General features: G+C 39.6%; 1 protein-coding gene across 2 annotated transcripts in view; it reads right to left on the reverse strand.

Moving 5' to 3' along the window:
- CYFIP1 (cytoplasmic FMR1 interacting protein 1) overlaps positions 1-19,719 on the reverse strand; it is an 85,552-nt gene that overhangs the window by 49,203 nt on the left and 16,630 nt on the right. For both annotated transcript variants that reach the window (XM_014960329.1, XM_014960328.1), the window contains exons 2-14: positions 14,317-14,440; positions 14,078-14,167; positions 12,531-12,608; positions 11,610-11,711; positions 10,187-10,368; positions 8,747-8,843; positions 8,479-8,607; positions 7,080-7,184; positions 6,801-6,892; positions 5,455-5,572; positions 4,648-4,770; positions 1,681-1,806; positions 1,215-1,381 (exon numbers count right to left, since the gene is read on the reverse strand). In XM_014960329.1, coding sequence (XP_014815815.1) covers positions 1,215-1,381; positions 1,681-1,806; positions 4,648-4,770; positions 5,455-5,572; positions 6,801-6,892; positions 7,080-7,184; positions 8,479-8,607; positions 8,747-8,843; positions 10,187-10,368; positions 11,610-11,711; positions 12,531-12,608; positions 14,078-14,167; positions 14,317-14,433 — 1,526 coding nt within the window. In that variant the 5' untranslated portion in view covers positions 14,434-14,440. The remainder of the gene's footprint in view (positions 1-1,214; positions 1,382-1,680; positions 1,807-4,647; positions 4,771-5,454; positions 5,573-6,800; positions 6,893-7,079; positions 7,185-8,478; positions 8,608-8,746; positions 8,844-10,186; positions 10,369-11,609; positions 11,712-12,530; positions 12,609-14,077; positions 14,168-14,316; positions 14,441-19,719) is intronic.

Here is a 19,719-nt window from a genome sequence, read left to right on the forward strand (position 1 = left end):
CGTTTATCAAAAAGGATAGTCCTCTTCTGCCAGAAGAAAGCTGACCTCTGAAACTGGTTCACCAGAGACACTTGTCAAGAATTCTCCTCCGGGATTCTTAGCAAGTGCATCAAGACATTTTGTTCTCCTCAACCCCAAAAAGCAGATTATTCAGTCAAACCAAAGCAGATTATTAAACAAACTAAAGAGACACAATTGTGGCTTGAAATGAAAAGAAGCAGCAGAATTCCTGTTTCAAAAATGAAAAGAAGCAGCAGAATTCCTGTTTCCAGCAGAACTCCAGAATTCAGCTGGAATTTGTACAAACAGCTTCATACTTCTAATTTCAAATACTGAACTGGACTTCATATACTTGTCAGAAACACAGGCAGCCATATCCTGTGGAGTGCTGAATGATCAAGTAAATGTCTCTTCCCAGATCTGAGCAGGTAGAAAGTAATACTTCCCTATTTCATAAAAGTCCCCGGCACAAAAAGACTCTCCCTGCAAACTTGTTAATTTGAAGTAATTTGCTTTTGTAATTTGTTTGGAGAAATTTTTAGCCTATGACTGGATTTATGTGACAGTCAGAGCATTTAGCAATAGCTTAATTAGCCAAAGACTTTCACCTCTAAGAGCTTTGCAATGAAATGTGGGAGTAAACAAACGCTAAACAGGTCAAGATCACAAGCAAACAATTAGGGGCAAAAAGATAAAGTCAGGAAGTGCCACCTATCAGTGTGGGAAGATGGAGCACTTGGAAAAGAAGTGTAAGGCTTTTAAGCCAAAAGCAGCAGAAGCTGAGAAAGAAGGCAGGATGCTAAGAGCACAGAGATAAGACTATGGGGTGGAACGTTAACATGAGACATAAGGAAGGTGAACGGTAACATCTGTCTTCAAAATAAAAATAGTAATCTTGTTTTCAATATTACAGTACTTATCTTTCCTTAAAATAAAAATAAACTACAGGGAACACAAGACTTCCTGCAGTAGTCCTAAGGGGCTAAAAATGGCTCAGACTCTTACCGTAGCCATGCTGGCAACCATTCATTTTTGAATTCAGATTTCTTCAGCTTCCAATACATATTCAACCAAGCTAATTTTGGATACCAGACAGACTAGTGTAGAGGACTACAAACTTTAAGAAGCAAAATTTAACAGCTGTGCGATTCTGCAACAAATTTAGTAAGATTTGGGGGAAAGCATATATGAGAAGATGAAAACAAGATCGCTACCTCTGAATTACATTTTTCTTCTTTTTAATGGCTTGTCTTAATGGCTCTCTAAGCGTGACCTGGGCAAAGTCCTGCAGAGCTGCATAAATGGTATGGCGAATGGCATGATTGAAAACACTTTCCATCCTTCCCATCAGCACCTGAAGACCTTTGATCATGGCAATCACCTGCAAAAAAAAATTGTGTGTTTTCCTTATTTTGTTTGCATAGTTGTTTAAAAAGCCCCTTTTTAAATACAGAAAATGAGAAAAGAGGAAGTAACGAGATTCAAAAGATAAAGGATAGTTTTCCTGTGCTCCTCCTACAGGTTGAATGGAGGAAAACATGCTCTTTCAGAGTCAACACAAGGGCATGATGCCTTTTTGCACAGGATATAGAAAATGCTTATAGAGAATGTCCTTTGTATAGAATTAATCTTTGGAAAATCCCTGAGAAAAAAAGAAAGAAAAAAAAAGATATATCTTACCTCAACCAAAGCAAACTTCTCCTCACTAGTATAATTGTATCTTGTTGCTCTTTCATACTCTTCTGCATTGTCAGGACAGTCTTTATTAGAATACTTGTCAGTTGGGTGTACCAGCTTCCATGAATACTGCAGTTCACACAGCAGAATAGGGAGAAAAAAGATGGGGGTAAAATCAAAGGACTGTGAAACACAAAACATAGCTGGACACAAATAACATACTTTAAGAAATACTTCAGTGTTTTCAAGAATATCTGAAAAATAATATATTGTACTATTCTCAAAACTTGCAGACATTCTGAAACTACTATCTAGTGGCAATGCCAAACAATAATTTGCCTAACAAATTTTCTTGAAAGCCAGCGATTCTGTACAAGCTCAAAAAATGCAGTACACACTCGGTAGGTAATGCACCTCAGAGTATCTTTTACTGAGCAAACGCTAGCATAGGCAAAAGTTTCTTCTCCACTTCAAGCACAAGAAACACAGAGACCCCTCAGAGCATAACAACAACAACAACAACAAAAAAAATCCATCCTTCAAGCACAAGAAACACAAGAGACCCCTCAGAGCATAACAAAAAAAAAAAAAATCCATCACAACCACACACAAAAAGATGAGATTCCAACTTGGCCAAATATTCACATATAGAAGGACAACTGGAAAACAATGCGGTTTCAGGTGTGTGTGTGTGTGTGTGTGTGTGTTTCAAAGGACAACTGGAAAACAATGCAGTTTGGGTGTGGGGGGGCGTGGTGGGGTGTGAGGGGGTGTGTGTGTGTGTGTTAAATGCTTACTAGGCTTAAAGATGTGGAAATAGTTGTGTTTACTAGGCTTAAAGATGTGGAAATAGTTGTATTATCTGTGACAATACTGTCTGCACAGCATGTATTTCTCTTAAATACTGCCTTTTGGGTCACTGCAAATGCAGCTCAAAACACTGCTGAGCAGTGTCAGGCTGATCTAATATCCATCAGGGTACATCTAGTGAAAAATCCTAGTGATGTTCAAATACAATTTTCTCACAGTTTGAGTTCAGCAAACAGTAAGGTCTGATTGATACTATCTTTGCAGTGTTAGATTACAGAGCAATATAAATTTGCTTACTATAATGGATTAATATTTGCACCAATTTATCTACAGCAAAAAGCATCACACCCATCAATCCAAGTGCTACAAGGAGAATACTGGGGAAATGATTAAACAAAGATAATGTATTCCGGGGGCATTAACTTGACAGGGGTAATTTGGACAACAAATGTACCCTAAAACTTTTCATCTGAACAGGATGCATGTAAGAAAGTTCATGGATTCTGAGCAAATGCAGAAAACAGGTAAACAAGTAGGATACTCTAGATCAGAATAAATCCTCAGTAGGAGGACAGAGAGAAGATAAACACGAACTTACATGAGAAGTACTTAAGAAAATTCATATAAATCAGAAAGACAAAGAGTGATAATAGGCAAAAAAACCCTGCTGAGGTCCTCAGAGAAAGTATGTTCTGGACCAAAGGAGTGCTAATAGGCAAAAAAACCCTGTTGAGGTCCTCAGAGAAAGTATGTTCTGGACCTAGGAGGATTAAAACAGCTAAGAACAAGAGACTTTCTACAGAGACATAACAAAATTTAATTTCTACAAAGATATAATAAAACAGGAAGATTGTCACTGTGAAGAGAGTCTGAACGCAGCAATTTGCAATGACAGAAATAAAGGGAGCAAGTCTGGGAGTTGCAGAGGCCAGAAATAAATGACAGCAACCTCTCTTAAGAAGGAGAAAAGCAGAAGATTTTCACCATAGAATACGCTGTCGATTTAGATAGGAATAGGATAATACAGGAAAAAGTATGACTCATCGGCTGGCTTTTAAAAGAGGCAGTTAAGATTCAGAAGAGAAAGAAAACTGGGTGTCTAACTATGCCCACTGTGACCGCGCAGTTGAAAATAAAGAAGAGAAAGAAAACTGGGTGTCTAACTATGCCCACTGTGACCGCGCAGTTGAAAATAAAGAAGAGAAAGAAAACTGGGTGTCTAACTATGCCCACTGTGACCGCACTGGATTCACGCAGGACAAATAGCTTGATGCTCCCTCAGACATCAGAGGCAGAGGAGGAGCAAGTCTGGCTCCTTTTATACAATACATCATCTGTTTCAGCCCCTCCTAGAACATGTTTTGGTGCAGGTAAGACATGAAGCTTTTATCTAAGTGTCTGCAGCGTAAAAAGGACTCCTGCATCTTCCTCTTCAATTTCTGCCTTAAGCAGTTTCTCATTGGAGTAAACAAAGTCACTCTTCTGACTGGCATTGTTTTTAAAATACATTATTAAAATATAGACAAACAACTCTGCAGGTTCCTTATTTCCCCTCCCTCATCTCCTCTCAAGTTTTCCTTTCCCCACATTTACTTTCCTTTTGACTAAAACCCTAATCTAAAGCCAATGGGAGCCTTTCAATTAATTTTTTGTCTTTGTTTAAGACCTTACATGCTTCATTTTACTGAGCAATGACCTCTAAACATAACCAGGTGAAGCTGTTCTATCACCTCCTGTGTGACTGCATGTTGGTACAGATATTTCTAACAGAATATAATTTTAAACAACATTTAGAGGAAAATAATGAAGTCTTAGTCTACAAAATGTACATATCAAGAGCAACATAAAAACATCCGGTCAAGGCTCACAGGTGATCACCTATCCATTAAATGTAACAAGTTGAATGTATTGTATGACATAGTACACGGTACTGGAGCTTCAAAGCAGCAACAACACTCCTAGCCTCTGAGAACTTCATGTGCTTTCCTCTGAGAATGTGATTCAGAGCAGGAGGAGAAAAGGAGTGAAGGAAGGAGGAAGAGGGGAATTAAGAGAACAAAACATAACACACATTTTTCACTCCATTGAAGCAAAGCCTGTCCAACCTCACCAAGCCACCTCTTTTTCATCTGCTTTTATTCCCCAGATAACGTAACATACCACTTCCATGACATGTGCACTCCACTGGGAGAGAAGCTGCAGGCCCTGGAGAGAGAGATCAAAGAGCTTCCGATACTCAGCGTCTGTTTTTTGAGCTTCCTGTCGACCAGACCCAGTCACCACCTAGAACATTATTAAACAACAAAAAAAACACAAACAAAGCCACATCAGAACATGCTGTATCCATCAAATTTCTACATAGATGTCTTTTAAGCATTAAAAGAAGCAGGTACCGACACATGCATTAGTATCAGCTTTTTCTTCCAGAGAATTACATAGTTAAACCTCACAGATTTTAGTCAAGTCATGGAAACCATTGGTATCCCTAATCACCGAAATACTGCTGCAGATGAACTCAAGATACTAATTATATATATTAAAAATGTTATAGGTCCAATATATGTATACATATGCAATTTTTTTTATTTTTTTTTTTTTTAGCTAATCTCTTCACTTCTAGTTTCATTTAAACTTCTATGAGCATACATTTGGAGTAAGGGCTAGACATCCTATTCCAAAAGAGACACGTCAAAAGTTCTAGGACATATATAGACAGATTGATAAATAAGCAGAAGAATACTGTAGTTTGTATGAAGCATCATTATTATTTAAAATTGATAGTGATGATACATAATACTGTAAATATGATGCAGAGACTGGGTACTAGCCCCACGGCCAGCCCTCCTTGATTCAGGTGATCAAGCTTTGTCATTTACCTAGCCTGAGGTTTACCTGCTCTTCAGATAGTTAACAAAAACTGTTAATCAGTGACGTGAAATTCGCATGAATAGCTCTAATCCCACACACCTCACTGTTGCTGTAACGAGCCAGTTCTGATATGAAACGCATATGGTCTTCTCTGATTTGGATCATCTGCTCACAGATATTGTATTGGGGACTGCTGCTGGAAGATGTGCACGTCCATCTGTTTCAGACAACAAAAAAACCCCACCTAAATCAGTTTAGGCAATAAACAGTACTACTGATACTGCAAAGAAAGAACCGCAATCCATTTCTTTTTTAAAAAAATCTTTCTTCTCCTCTATTTGAGGCCTTTCCTCTTCTAACACCTCTACCTCCGACCCTGCACAATGCATTAGTGATGGACTGCCCTTCTGAGTACTTCTTCCAAGTCTTAAAAAGAAACTTTCTACTTTTCTTTTCTGTATTTTATCAAAGGCTGCTGCTATGAAATACAAACCAGCACCTCTGCTCAGGAGCATACACTTAGAGACAGGACCAAAAGGTATTGAAAGGCAGGGAAGAAGCATAGGTACAGGCTGCAAAATACATCTAGCAACCTTCAGATTGTTTTTCATTATTCCTATTTAACTACGAAAAGCCTAGAGTATGCTCTCAACTATAAAAAAATAAAAAGGCATTATTAAATACTATCAACATGTTACCAAGAGGGACACAAAAGACATGCTACCAAGAATGTCATGTTAAGCAGCCTGATCTTTTTAGTAGCTCAGTAGGCCCACTGCTGTTGATTTTCTCTTAGCAATTACATGCAGGTTATGTGGTTTTTTTCTGCAGGAATTAAAATGCAAAGCACTACATTCTAAATTCTTGTAACTGCACGGAGGGAGGGTCTTGGAGGAGCATGGAAACGTTCACTAAAACAAAGCAATAACCATAAACCATGGAACCATTTATATAAAACCTGGCTGCAATTTCCAGCCATTTTGCTGTGCTGCACGTCTAGCCGAACAAAAAAGAGGGGGGAGACAAGCTAAGTTGCTGCTCCATATACAATATACACATGCCTATTTACCCATGCACTACTACTGCTCACCTTGCTTAGTAAAATCCTTCATTTCTTTTAAAGAAAGTTTCATATTTAAAAGGAAAAATAAAAATGAAATTAGTGTAAGATAAAATTCATTTCCTCCAACCCAGGTGATAAGAAATGTCATAGATGCAAGAATGAGCTCAGCTGCATAGAAAGGTCTTTAAACAATTTGTTTCTTTCATTGTATTTATTACACAAAGTACATTAATAGGGAAATACCCACACCAAAAAGTAGACCAAAGTGAAAATCCTGTTAAAGTAATTACCACAGACCCACAGATTATTATGAAAATATACTCCAAGGGTCTAACTCTCCCCAGCCCAGATGCTCCCCTCTCTGTTTTGTTCTCCCCCTTACCTGGATTTATTTTCCTCGTAATGGGCACTGGTCTTAATGTATCTTGCAAGTTCAATCTGCATGTCACCAAACAGTGGGACAACCTGCAACTGCTGTACATGGGGAATAAATCATATTAGATAAAATTATTGAACAAAAAATTAAGAACAAATCTTAACGAAATGAAAACATTATTTACCCATATTATAGTCCAAAGTGATGTTTATTCTATTTAATTATATTTAAAATGTAAGGGGAATTAACTTTAAAATCACTTATTAAGATCAAATGTTAACCAACCTTAAAGAACTTGTCTATCTTGGCTAAATTTATCCTTTTCTTTGCATCCAGCTTATAGATGTTACTGACGCTTCCATCCATCAAGTACAATCCAAAGCCCATAACCTGAAAAAGAAAAAAACAAACCTCTCTGCAAAAGGACCTCAGAGGTAAAAACCTGCTGCAGTAAGACCATTCTTCACATCATTAAAAAAAAAGTAACATTTGAAAAAACAAAGTCCTGAAACACCTGCCCCTTCTTCAAACAGAATATATTTAGAAATACATACATTTCTGTAGTATTCTTTTACTATATGTATATTAGAAGTTTTTACATTAATATTAGCCTGCAGAGTTATCCTTAAAAGATTCTACTTGTTTGTACAAAGGTTTAGCATACAAAAAAATCTCACTGAAACTAGAGTCTGGGTGTCTTTAGACAGGGTTCTTTTTCCACTTCCATTTTATTAAAATTCTGTATGTGCAAACTGATCTGTAACAGAATTTTAGATCTAACATCTCTGAGCTATTGCTTTATGGCTTTCAGCGTATCTCTGAATTATACACACAAGAGCTTAGAAGCATCCAATAAAAATCTAATTACATTTTGTCCAAGATATTCATTAACATAAAGTTATAATGCAATATTTGCAATACCAGGAGCTGAACATTAGCCACTTAATGTGTTCTAAGCATGCATTTAGTAAACAAAAGGCTAAATATGAAAGACATGTTAGACCTCCCTGCAGACAGCACACAAATATTCTGGAATTCATGTATTGTTTCAGGATGCTTCAATTTGGTTCTAATAAGCAGAGCTCTTCAGAAGTTAAACACTGAAGTGCCTCAAAAGATTTGTCAGGAGGCAAATTTCCAATTCTTACTCTATACGTTTTCTTCCACTGCAAGACGTGCAGCTGATAAAATCAACCGAACTTCATATTGCCCAAGACTCTCTTATTACATGTATATATTCCAGCTAACTAAACTTATCTACTTACTAATCCTAATTTTAAGCTACTCGTTCTCTGAAATCTTTGCTACACAGCCTCACCTCCAAAAGCTTTTTATACAAACTTGCCATATATATAAAAATAAAATGCAGTAGTTCCTTTCTGTTGTCATACTTCATAGAAACACAATTCCATAGAACTGGTTTCCTAGCAAGGCTGCAGTTCAATTGGAACTTCAATTTATGAAAAACAAAAATGGATTAGAAACTTTCTAAATAGTTTTAGTGTGCAATACAATAAAAACAATGGAGAGGAAAAAAGAGAAAGGAGTAATTTGAGTTATTTGGTTAATCTGGTTTAGTTCTTTTCAAAAAGAAAAAAAAAAACTCCAAAAAAACCACCACAGGAATTCAGACATCTGTGTCCTGCCTGAACAATTCTTTTTAAATTTTAGAAAGAAAACTTACTTTCAAAAGCATATGTTTCTCACTGGGGGTTAGATACATTTTGTTCTCATAGTAGTCCACACACAAATTTACAATATCTGCAAGCAGTTCTTCATAGCCAGTGATGACCTCCAACTGCTGCTGTAAGGACTAGAAAAAAAGAAGAAAAGGATATTAGTCAACTAGTTATACCCCTTGGGGAAAAACAGTTACTACAAACTGAAAGAGTTTTATTTTAATAGTTCTGTAAAGCATTAGATATTTGGAAAAAAAAACAATTAAAGCTTACTTGTGTTATCTTGTTGTGGTTGGCAAGGAACATGGAGAGGTTCTGGGATTCTTGAATGGACTGAGGATCTGCCATTTTCCGCAGGAACTGAGCAGCTCTTTGAAAACAAAAGAAAAAACAGTATTTCCCTTCAGCAGGACTGCTTGTAACCAAATCTGTCCCCTCTCAACAGGGTACGGTAACAGACTCGTTCCCAAATCTACCACGGGAACTCTAAATTGTCAGGACATCTCTAACTGCCAGTACAACGGTGTATCATTCACTGCCTGCGCAGGATTGTCAACCTCAGGGCATCTCCCACCTCCAAATTCCTGAATCAAGCAGAAAGAGAACTTGATAGACACAGACAGTACTTTTTTGCCACAGCTTTATGAAAGTGAGTTATCCAAACACAGGCTGTGGACTTGAAAAATCTGTATCAAGAGCCTGTTTCATAAAACATAGAGGGAAGATTTAGGAAAACAGCTGAAAAGAAAGGTGAAAGTTCACTATAAGAGAGATATTGATTTAATTAATCCAAATTCCCCACTGCACCCTAGCTGAAAGACCCAATCCAACCCAAGACAAAAACCATTGGGTATATCCCTCAACTGATGGGGGTAGCAGTGGCTCTGTAGACCTAAGCCATTCAACAAACCAGGGAGAGTCAGCCTTCCAGAAAACGAAGTTTGTCCTCCAAAAGCATATCTCCAAAGAAAAAAAAAAAACACACAAACCAAGTAAGTTTAAGAGGTCTCCAGGCACGACAACAACCACAAAAGGCAACTACTGGTAGAGGTAGAAATTAAATCTCCTGTAAACAGCACAGATAAAATTGGCTAGCTATTATTTTCTTTATGAAAGATCACAGATGATACAGCTGGCATAAAGACTCTCTTCCCCTGATGCTCCGACCACTGCGTTCAACAAAAGATACCCAATACCATCTGGCAGCTCAAGCACAAAACTTGGCCACTGATATCCTCCCCTCCTCCTCTCTCTGCTATACCTGTGGTCACAACAACCTTGAACAGAAAAACTGAAATGTTTTATGAACAGATGTAAAAACTTGCAGCTACAAATGTCAAAAGTGGATGCCTAGGATAGGAGAGAAGTGGCTCAAGTGACCAGAAAGCCAGTTTCCTTTCAAACTTAAAAAGTTTCATTAAGCAAAGTAAGTTCATTACATTTAGCGTACACTGAGACAGAAGTATTTGACTGCATGGCATTAAAAGGCAGAAGAACCTTTTGCTGCCAGAAGAACAGCATAAAGAAAATAGGTTTACTCAACTGCCTAACTGCAGTCAATGCATCCTTAGTTTCAAGGTAATCAATCTGTCGGACGCTAAAGGGATAACTTTTCAAAAGAAAGCTGTCAGAAAAAGAGCAATTGCTGCCATCTCGTGGGAGGCTGGTATCCTGACAGCAGAAACCCAGGTCCCGTTGCTCCTCGCCACTTACCGCTTGTAGGCTGAATGGTCGTTCTTCACGCTGCACTTCATATTTTTCAACTCATCCAATACCGCAAACATGTTGATGAATTTGCCCAGCGTGATCAGATATGCTTCAGACACAAAGTCCTTCCTCCTCTCCGCATGGCACAAGCGTCTCACCTCCCCACAAAATCGTTCAATTGCGTTTCTCTAATAGGGAAGAAAAAAAAAAAAAAAGAGAAGAAACAAGAGAGTAAAATCCATGACATTTCCAGGAAAAAAACTTCATCGTGTAACTGGAGCTGGTCTGATGAAAAATGCCACTGAAGCATGTTTAAAGCATGCAAGGCTAACAAGGCATCAGCACAGACATTTCAGTTCCACCTCTGTGTACTTGCTGTGCTACAAGTGTCACCAGTGGTTTTTTTGCCACAGAGCATGCCTGACACAAGGGGCAAGGCTTTTCTTTGCACATTGAAGTCATAAAAGTTTAAAATCCCTTTGAAACAAATTATTTCATCTTCTTTAGTGAGAAAGTATATATGAATTAAAAGGCAGACTATAGGTATATTCTCTTAAAACAAAATACCCTACAGCACACTGATTAATAGCAGTACATGTGAACTGGCAAACTCATCCTGCCACATGTTTATTTGAGGGCTTATTTCCAAGTGCACATCAGGGCCATTTGAGATAAAGACTACAAGTACAAAAACCACAGCAACTTTGAATGTAAAGAGGAATTTGTTCTGAGCTTAGACCACTAATCTTGAACAAAAGGTGACTGTTGGTAGTGAGTAAGATCCGCCAGTTGGGGAAGACGACAGGAAATATCACATCTCATTCAGTCTCCTCTTCCTGTGTCCTCTGGGGCTCGGGGGCTCTAGCTGCTCTGGCTCCCACCAAATAATGCCTGGAAACATCCTCAGTGCATTGAACCAACTGGCAAGCTGCCCAGCACGGGAGGAGAAAGCAAGACAGGCTGCTATTCTCCTGCGCCTGTGTAGCTCGGGTGGCTGGTGGGTCACAACAACTGGGTGAGCTTGCCTCAATTATGAATTTCCGTGGCAAAGTTGCACCTGCTGCTCTTGTGGGTCTTGTTGGTCCCTCACTGCCCAACAAATGGTTTCTGCACCAAGACGATTTTATGTATACATGTGAAACATATTATATTTCTATTTCCTTTCTGCGTAAAGTGCCAGAAATGTCCCCATGTGCTACATAGGGACCATATGCAATTACCTTCGATTTTATGTTAAAAGTCTTAATGGAGATCGCCTGAAGTTTTTGAGATAGGCATTAGAAATTGTGCCCTTCTGTGACAACAATATGCATTGGGGTTTTTTAAGTATAATGACTAGGTTCAGTGTCTGAGTACACAATATCAAGCATACAAAATGGGAATATAAAAATAGAAGCCTACTGACAAATTTTGTTTCCACTCCGTTTACCTGAAAATACATAAAATTCATCAGTTTTGTGACTTCTGGCTCCAGAACTTCCACGGTTTTCTCATAAATTTCTACTCTGTTAGGCTGCTCGTTGCACTTGACCTGAGGACAATTAAAGAGATCGTTATACTTGGAACTTTTCCTGATAAAGCCTCAGAAACTAAGATCCCTAATGACAACTTGAGAAAACATATTATCATCCTAAAGAGACAAACTTAAGGCACAAATTGCCTGTTTTGGTAATTTTATGCTAATCTTCTAAGACTAATTATGTGTGCTAAAAAAAAATAATTCTAAGATTTTTCTATCACCTCACAGCAAATAATTTAGTTTTCAAACACCTCTGTATGGTTAGGATAATATTCTTTCCACCTTATTAAGTCACTCGCTGAAAGTCATGCACTAAAATAAAGGCAAAACCAGAAATTGAAACAGATTACCTCATTTCCACTCCAAATATTTAAACCACAGGATAAGCACTCCTTGCATTTCAGTACAAAAATAATTGCATCACAAACTCCTTACGGATCAGCCAGGTGTCAGCTCATGGTTCTAATTTTGCTCAGTTTTCTGATGTATCTTAATATTCTTCCCACCCCACCCCTATACAACCATTCCCAGATACTTGAGGCTGCCTATGGATTTCTTACCTATTCATAGGGTTTTAATTTGCATACAGATCAATAAAACACTGTGTAGCTCTGACATTCAGAAAATTACTACCTAGGATGCTTAACTTTAAAAAAAGAGACCAACTAGTCCCCACACGGTAAAAGACACTGTGGCATTCCCAGCTTGCCTATTCGGGAATCAAAGTAGTCATTATTTCACAGCTCCTTGATATAAGCTAGATCTATGTAACTCCACCAAAACAAGACAGAAGTTCACATGATGCATGACACCTTAATTTTCATCCTTTACCTGAGGAATGGCTCTTGAGCAGCTTCTCCATGTGTATAACATGACTGCATATTCCTGACCCTCTTCTAGCATTTCATTCTGTAGGAAAAACACTCAGCATAATTAGGCATTGTAATACCAAAGACTTATATCCACTTGTCTTCCCTGATTCCAAAATCATCTTCAAACAAACCTATTTCTCTTATCAGAATCTATGTGTACAAATACAAATATATTGCAAGCTGAATGATACATCATACTGTATGTATGTAAAATGATATTACCATAATGCATAGGCTCAGCTGGTATATTACACGCATTAGAGCTGACCAGCTACTGAGGTCCAGTTTGGCCACAACCTAAACACTAAGAGAAATTTCATTTATTCTCAGTCGCTTGTTGTAGCGCCCAACCTAATTCTGAGAGAATTCACATAATCATCTTCATACCACATAAGCCAACAAACATCTACCAGATCACTAATCAACAACTGCAGTAATTATGCCTACCTAACAACAAAAATTATTATCTCCCTAGATCAGATAGCTTTTTGTGTTGTTCTTTCTTCCCAAAACTAAAGATATCATGACCTAGAAATAAAAATACTAATCTGAAAGGGGCATAGGAGGATGTTTGTTTTTCTTTTTAAACTCAGGTACTGCAGGTGGAAGGATCAAGGATGAAAGAGTCAGCAGGTTTTTACGTGTCAAAGGAAAGGGCCTACATGTCTAAACAATCAAAACAGGTTAAGGAGTCGCCAGATAATTTTAAGAGTAGATTGGTATCAATTTACATAACTTTCAGTAGCACATAATCAGGTGCTTAACCTTCTCATCCCACTGTTTCTGAACTGGCTTCTAGAATTACAAGACATATTATTCCTTATTTTCCAAGTGTGCGTGAAATGATGACAAGTTCAATACAGAGCAGCGTTTGCAGCCTGCAAGTTCCTGCTGCAACACCATCAGAGATGGATGGAGTTACTGCTATGAAGTCTTATCTTATACTGTGGAACTGTTAAAAACCACAGAGCGTCTTATACAAAAGCACGCCAATAAATGACTAATGGGTATGAAGTCTTATCTTATATTGTGGAACTTATACAAAAGCACGCCAATAAATGACTAACATACACGCTCCACAGTGAGGAAGCCAACAAAAACCCTTCAACACCACTACACTGACAGAGAAGTAGTGGAAATTTGGGAGGATGGAAGGGAATTTTTCACTGAAGTTACAGCAGCTACCAACTCACCTCAGAATAATGGAAAAATGCACAATGAAAGCAAGAAACTTATGAGCAAGTTGATCAAAAAGAAAGTTGTGAGCAAGAAACTTGTGAGCATTGGTTGATCAAGAAGAAAGACCATTTAAAAATTATCAAGAAGTACATGTATGAAAAAAATAAAAACCATACACGTTTTCATCTCACTGCCTCCTGAAGTGTTGTAGGTAACGGGGTTTCTGGTTTTCTGTGACCACAAATCTTACAATGAAATGCAAGAAGACATGTTCCTCTCCTTTTATTCCAAGTTAACACAAAAGTATATATCTGAACATCTACTTACCATGCTAGAATGGACTGTAGCTTGCTCAATGTATCTTGCAATGCCAGTGACAAATGCATTTCTGTCTTCAAAATTAGTGTTGAAGTTTGGCTGCAAAGAAAGCAAGAATTTAATCCTTGGTAGGGAAAAAATATATATATATTACAAATACAAACCCGTTTTGTTTTGTTTTTTTAAAAGCACATACTCTTTTTCTTAACAGCAATGAGAAATGGAAAAACTCTACAACAACACCACACCTGGTAAAGCAGAGATGATGGCGGGGGTTCAATACATGGTTGCTGATCTGGCAATGGTAATTCTTCCAAGAGATCCACGTTGGACAAGGCATCCTCCAGTGTTACTTGAGCAGTCATTTTGCACCTGGTTAAAAAAATACATGCAGATATATAGATATGTATACACACATACATAGAACTTTTTATATGTTATTATATACACTGAAAACAAATGAGTAATATGTAGAGTAAGGAACAACTTATGTTGTGGGAAATGTGCAGTTTCCCTTCAACCAAAACGGAAGGGAAACAGTCAAACTGAAACCCCGTTGGTTTTAGTATACAATTTTTAAAAAGACTTTTAGGACTAACATCCTCCTCCTTACTTTTACAAGTTGAGAAATGTTTCTCTTCTCCCGTGGCTGCACACCAGAAATACACAAAAAATAGAGGAAAGGATGACCTCCAATGACCAGTAAAGAAAGGACGACTAATATGTAACCTTCTGTGGTTAAACTAGAAGGGAAGTTATTCTGTGGTCTGCTTCAGTTACAATAAACACAGAAAAATCCTGTAACAAGCACAGGTGTAAAACTTTCCTGTAGGGATTCAGTTTTAAGCCAACGAGTCTTCAAACCCTTATCCACAGATAAGGATACCAGTCTTCAGGAGACCCGGCTGTCAAAAGGTGTCAGCAGTCTCCACTGTTTCATGTTCTAGGACATCCAGATTTGGTTTGAGTAGAAACTGATTGGAGGCACAAAACCCCTCAGGGTTATGGGGAAGATCAAAGGAAGGCCACACCCTCCTCGATAAGCAAGACAAATCGGTAACAACGGATGAGGAGAAGGCTGAGGTATTCAACAACTTTTTTGCCTCAGTCTACACTGGCAGCCTTTCTCCCTGTACCTCTCGGGTGGATGGACTGCAAGGCAGGGACAGGGGGAGCAAAGTCCCTCCCACTATAAGAGAACATCAAGTTTGTGACCACCTGAGGAACCTGAACATACAGAAGTCTATGGGACCTGATGGGATGCATCCCAGAGTCCTGAGGAAATTGGCCAAGCCACTCTCCATGATATTTGAAAAGTCTTGGAAGACAGGTGAAGTCCCCGGTGGCTGGAAAAAGGGGAACAATGCACCCATTTTATAAAAGGGTAGAAAGGAGAACCCTGGGGACTACCAGCCTGTCAGCCTCACCTCTGTGAACCCTGAGGACTACCAGCCTGTCAGCCTCACCTCTGTGCCTGGGAATATCATAGAACAGATCCTCCTAGAAGCTATGCTAAGGCATATGTAGGATAAGGAGGTGACTGAAGACAGCCAGCATGGCTTCACCAGGAGCAAGTCCTGCCTGACCAACCGAGAGGCCTTCTATGATGGAGTGACTACATCACTGGACAAGGGAAGAGTGGATGTTGTCTATCTGGACTTCTGTAAGTCCTTTGACAGAGGCCTCCACAACATCCTTCTCTCTAAATTGGAGCTGGACAAGGGAAGAGTGGATGTTGTCTATCTGGACTTCTGTAAGTCCTTTGACAGAGGCCTCCACAACATCCTTCTCTCTAAATTGGAGAGATATGGATTTGATGGGTAGACTGTTTGGAGGAATTGGTTGGATGGTTGCATCCAGAGGGTTGTGGTCAACAGTCCAGATGGAGATCGGTGAGAAGTGGTGTCCCTGAGGGAATCATACTGGGACCAGTACTGGACAATATCTTCATCAATGACATAGTGAGATTGAGTGCACCCTCAGCAAGTCTGCAGACACCACCAAGCTGAGTGGTGCAATTGCAACACCTGAGGGAAGGGAAGTCATCCAGAGGGACTTAGACAAGCTTGAGAAGTGTACCCATATGAACCTCATGAGGTTCAAAAAGGCCAAATGCAGGGTCCTGCACCTGCATCAGGGCAGCCCCCCCGTACCAATACAGGCTGGAGGATCAAAGGATTAAAAGCTCTGGGGAGACCATACAGTGGCCTTTCAGTACTAAAAAGGGGCCTACAGGAGAGATGGGGACAAACTTTTTGACTTTAACCTTTTACAACAGGAGAAAGGGTAATGGCTTTAAACAAAAAGAGGGTAAATTTAGACTAGATAGAGAAGGAAGACATTTTTTACAAAAACTGGGTGGTGAAACACTAGAAAAGGTTGCCCAGAGAGGTCGTAGATGGCCATCCCTGGAAACATTCAAGATCAGTCCAGATGGGGCTGTGAGCAACCTGATCTAGTTGAAGATGTCCATGCTCATTGCAGGGGGGTTGGACTAGATGACCTTTAAAGGTCCCTTTCAACCCAAACTATTCTATGATCTCCATACACCTCTAACTTCTGCCAGTGCCTGGGGAGTCTGAACCAAGAACAGCAACAAAAAGAAATTCTAGGAAGAAAGCGTGGGATGGAACAACTCAATCATCCACTTTTGTATAATGATCTACTCATCGTTCTCGGTGGAGTAAAAAAAAAATCTCATTTTTAAGGTAACAACTCTAATCAAACTGTCTCTTTTTCTTCTACAGAGCTTTGCAAGTTATTTTCCCCCACTTACCAGAGCAACACCATGCACCTACTGTGAAAGGAGGAGCTGAGCATTGCCCTCAGCTCTAACCAGGAGGGCAAGAACACAGAGCACCCACACCCTGGAGGAGCAGGGCCCTGCCTGGGACGTCACCCCCATGGAGCCAGCCATGCCATCCCCAAGTGCAGGGGGGCAATGAGCAGATCTTGTCATGGTTTTGCCAAAAACTCACTGTGAGAGAGCCAGAACAGGCTGGCAATCCCACCACTTGCTGCATTTTTAATGGCCTGGCAGAAAAACCTCCTTACTTTCTTTTAGCTAACTATGGTTTCCTGGGGAAAGCCCCACAAAACAAGAGCTTTACCACCAAGGAGATGCTCAGCTGACAAAAAAAGAACCAAAACCCAAAGTAAAGGAAGCAGACAGAAGATTACCTATCTACCTTCAGAGATAACCCTGCATCCCGAGGCATCACCACAAAGCTAACATAACACACACAGAGAGAGCCCGCCAACAGTTTTAAACAACCACCATCAGACTGGTCCAGGGACCTTTTGCTTCTTGAAACCCCAGCTCAAGCCTGGCTTCAAGCCTGAACATACGAGTTTTTGTTAAAATAAATAAATAAATAAATAAAGGTCCATATTGTGCCATTCGCAATCCCTGCCAAAAACAGAGGAAGGACTAGACTGACAGGAGGCCTGGCTGGCAGACCTGCACCAGGACGCTTGCCCAACACCGGCTTACACCCATCTCAAACTCCTTCACAAGAACCACAGTTATTTTCAAATTAGAGACCAGCAAAAACCACAGTGTCCTCCCTTCAATAAATAAACACCAAAAAAATTCTGCGTCTGAGCAAAAGTCCTGTGATGAGGTCAGACTCTCAACAGCTTTACCCTAGAGGAAACGGAAGAGAGTTGCCAAGCAGTCAAATAAACAATATTTTAATTTTTGGCCTGAGTATCTATAGATCAAGCTTTAGCTGAAAAAGAAAATAAAGCAACACATTACTTAGGTTAGAGAATCATAGAATGGTTTGGGTTGGAAGGGACCTTAAAGATCACCTAGTTCCAACCCCCCTGCCATGGGCAGGGACACCTCCCACTAGAGCAGGTTGCTCAAAGCCCCATCCAGCCCCATCCATATTTACAATTGCACAGGGGTGCAATCCTCCAGCATCAGCTTTTTATGTTCAGACTATCACACATTAGACTATCTGTGGATTATTTTTTTTGGAAAACAATTTAAAAATAGAAACCAAAGCATAAGCAAAACCAAAATCCCATCTCACTTACACTGCCATCAATTTAATAGCACAAGTCTGGGAAGCCCTCGTTACCAGGCCAGAAGCACAAGCTAAGAAACAAAAGCTCCCTGCTGCCCTCTGGGTTGTGAAAGGAAACATGGGAAGGTGCATTTCTCCAAGCCTTTTGGCATGATTTCCCAAAGACAGATCAGCGTTTTTCGAACTGGGAAAACATAAGCAATTGGGCACAGACTGTTCCAAAAGCCTTCTTGTTTTAAGGGCGCTCGCCGACAGCTCCACTTTGTAATTTTGCCAAAGGGGGATCCACACGCCTGGTGTTTTGTTGTCCAAATTCAATGCTCCTGTTCTCCAGCTTTTTCACTCTTGTACCTTGCAAGACGTGAGAGAGGAAGCAGGTCCTTCCTGTCCAGTTTTGACACGTTTGCAAACACTGTGATGATTCACCCTTGCCCTCTGCCCCCCGAGAAGTGAGCAGCGGAGGTTTGACAAAGGTGGTGGCAGAGGCACAAAAGGAGTTCAGCTGCACTCAAGCCACGTTAGCTGGGAAACAACATCCCACAGATGCATGACACCTCTGCACGGTCCTTGTTACCTCCTCACCTGATGTGGAAGCCCGGCGACCAGGACAGAAGAGATTTCCTTGAAGTTTGGGGTATTTTTCCTCTTTCTTTTCTGCTGTTAATAAAACCAGCTCCAAAAGACAACGGCTGTTTCTAATGTACATCGATGGAGGGCTGGCAAAACCAGATTCCTTTTTCCCACCCAAGTCTCAGAAAAATTAATTTAAGAAAACTAAAATTTCCAAGACACAAAATTAGATAGTTTTGCCTCCTTAAGAGTCATTCACTATGAGTTCTTCCAGGTGAAATTACTGGGCAGGAGAGCTAATACTTTAACAGACTCGTTTTTGGCACAGAACATAAGAAACTTCAAAGACCTACTTAAAAAATTCAGAAGCAGCAGCCTGATTAGGAGTTTAGCTAAATGAGAACAGATTAAGATGTTGTAGTCATACTGATAATTATACTTATACTAGTAAATTTACCCAAGCTGTGAGAATTACTTTCTTACTAAATTCCTACAATGTTTTTTTTCCAGCTTTGTATCTACCTGAGATTTTCCAGGATGGATTCTCTCAGGTAGAAGACATCTAAGAATAATTTCAGAAAATAACCCTCTTTTTCTTTTTGTGATCTTTGTATCAGGACCCATCATTACAGCAGTAAAGTCAAAATGCACTCCAAGAACACATTTTCCTGGATGTACACAACTTAATTAAAAAACATTCATTATCTGACATCCTCTCTCCAGAACAGAGAAACACATATGCCAGCATGCTGTTTTGCTAAATTTTGGTGTTTGATGAGCACGCCCAGCTTTCTAAGCAGGAGACAGCAGCATCTGTGCTGATTCTCAGCTCCTTTTTCTGGATTTCAAATCAAGAAAATCCCTGTCTCCTGCACAGACAAGCTTCAGCTTTGCAGTGCCAAGTCCCACCACATCCAAGAATCAGAGGTATCAATCACAGAGTTTTTAGGGAAACTTTTGAGTATGTTAGTTAAATATAAATTAAGATATTCCTCTTTTTCTTCAGTTCCACAGGAGATGAGCACTGGCTGGGCCTGACCTGCTCAG

The sequence above is a fragment of the Calidris pugnax genome, unplaced genomic scaffold, assembly GCF_001431845.1.
Source record: "Calidris pugnax isolate Ruff unplaced genomic scaffold, ASM143184v1 scaffold188, whole genome shotgun sequence".
NCBI lineage: Eukaryota > Metazoa > Chordata > Aves > Charadriiformes > Scolopacidae > Calidris > Calidris pugnax.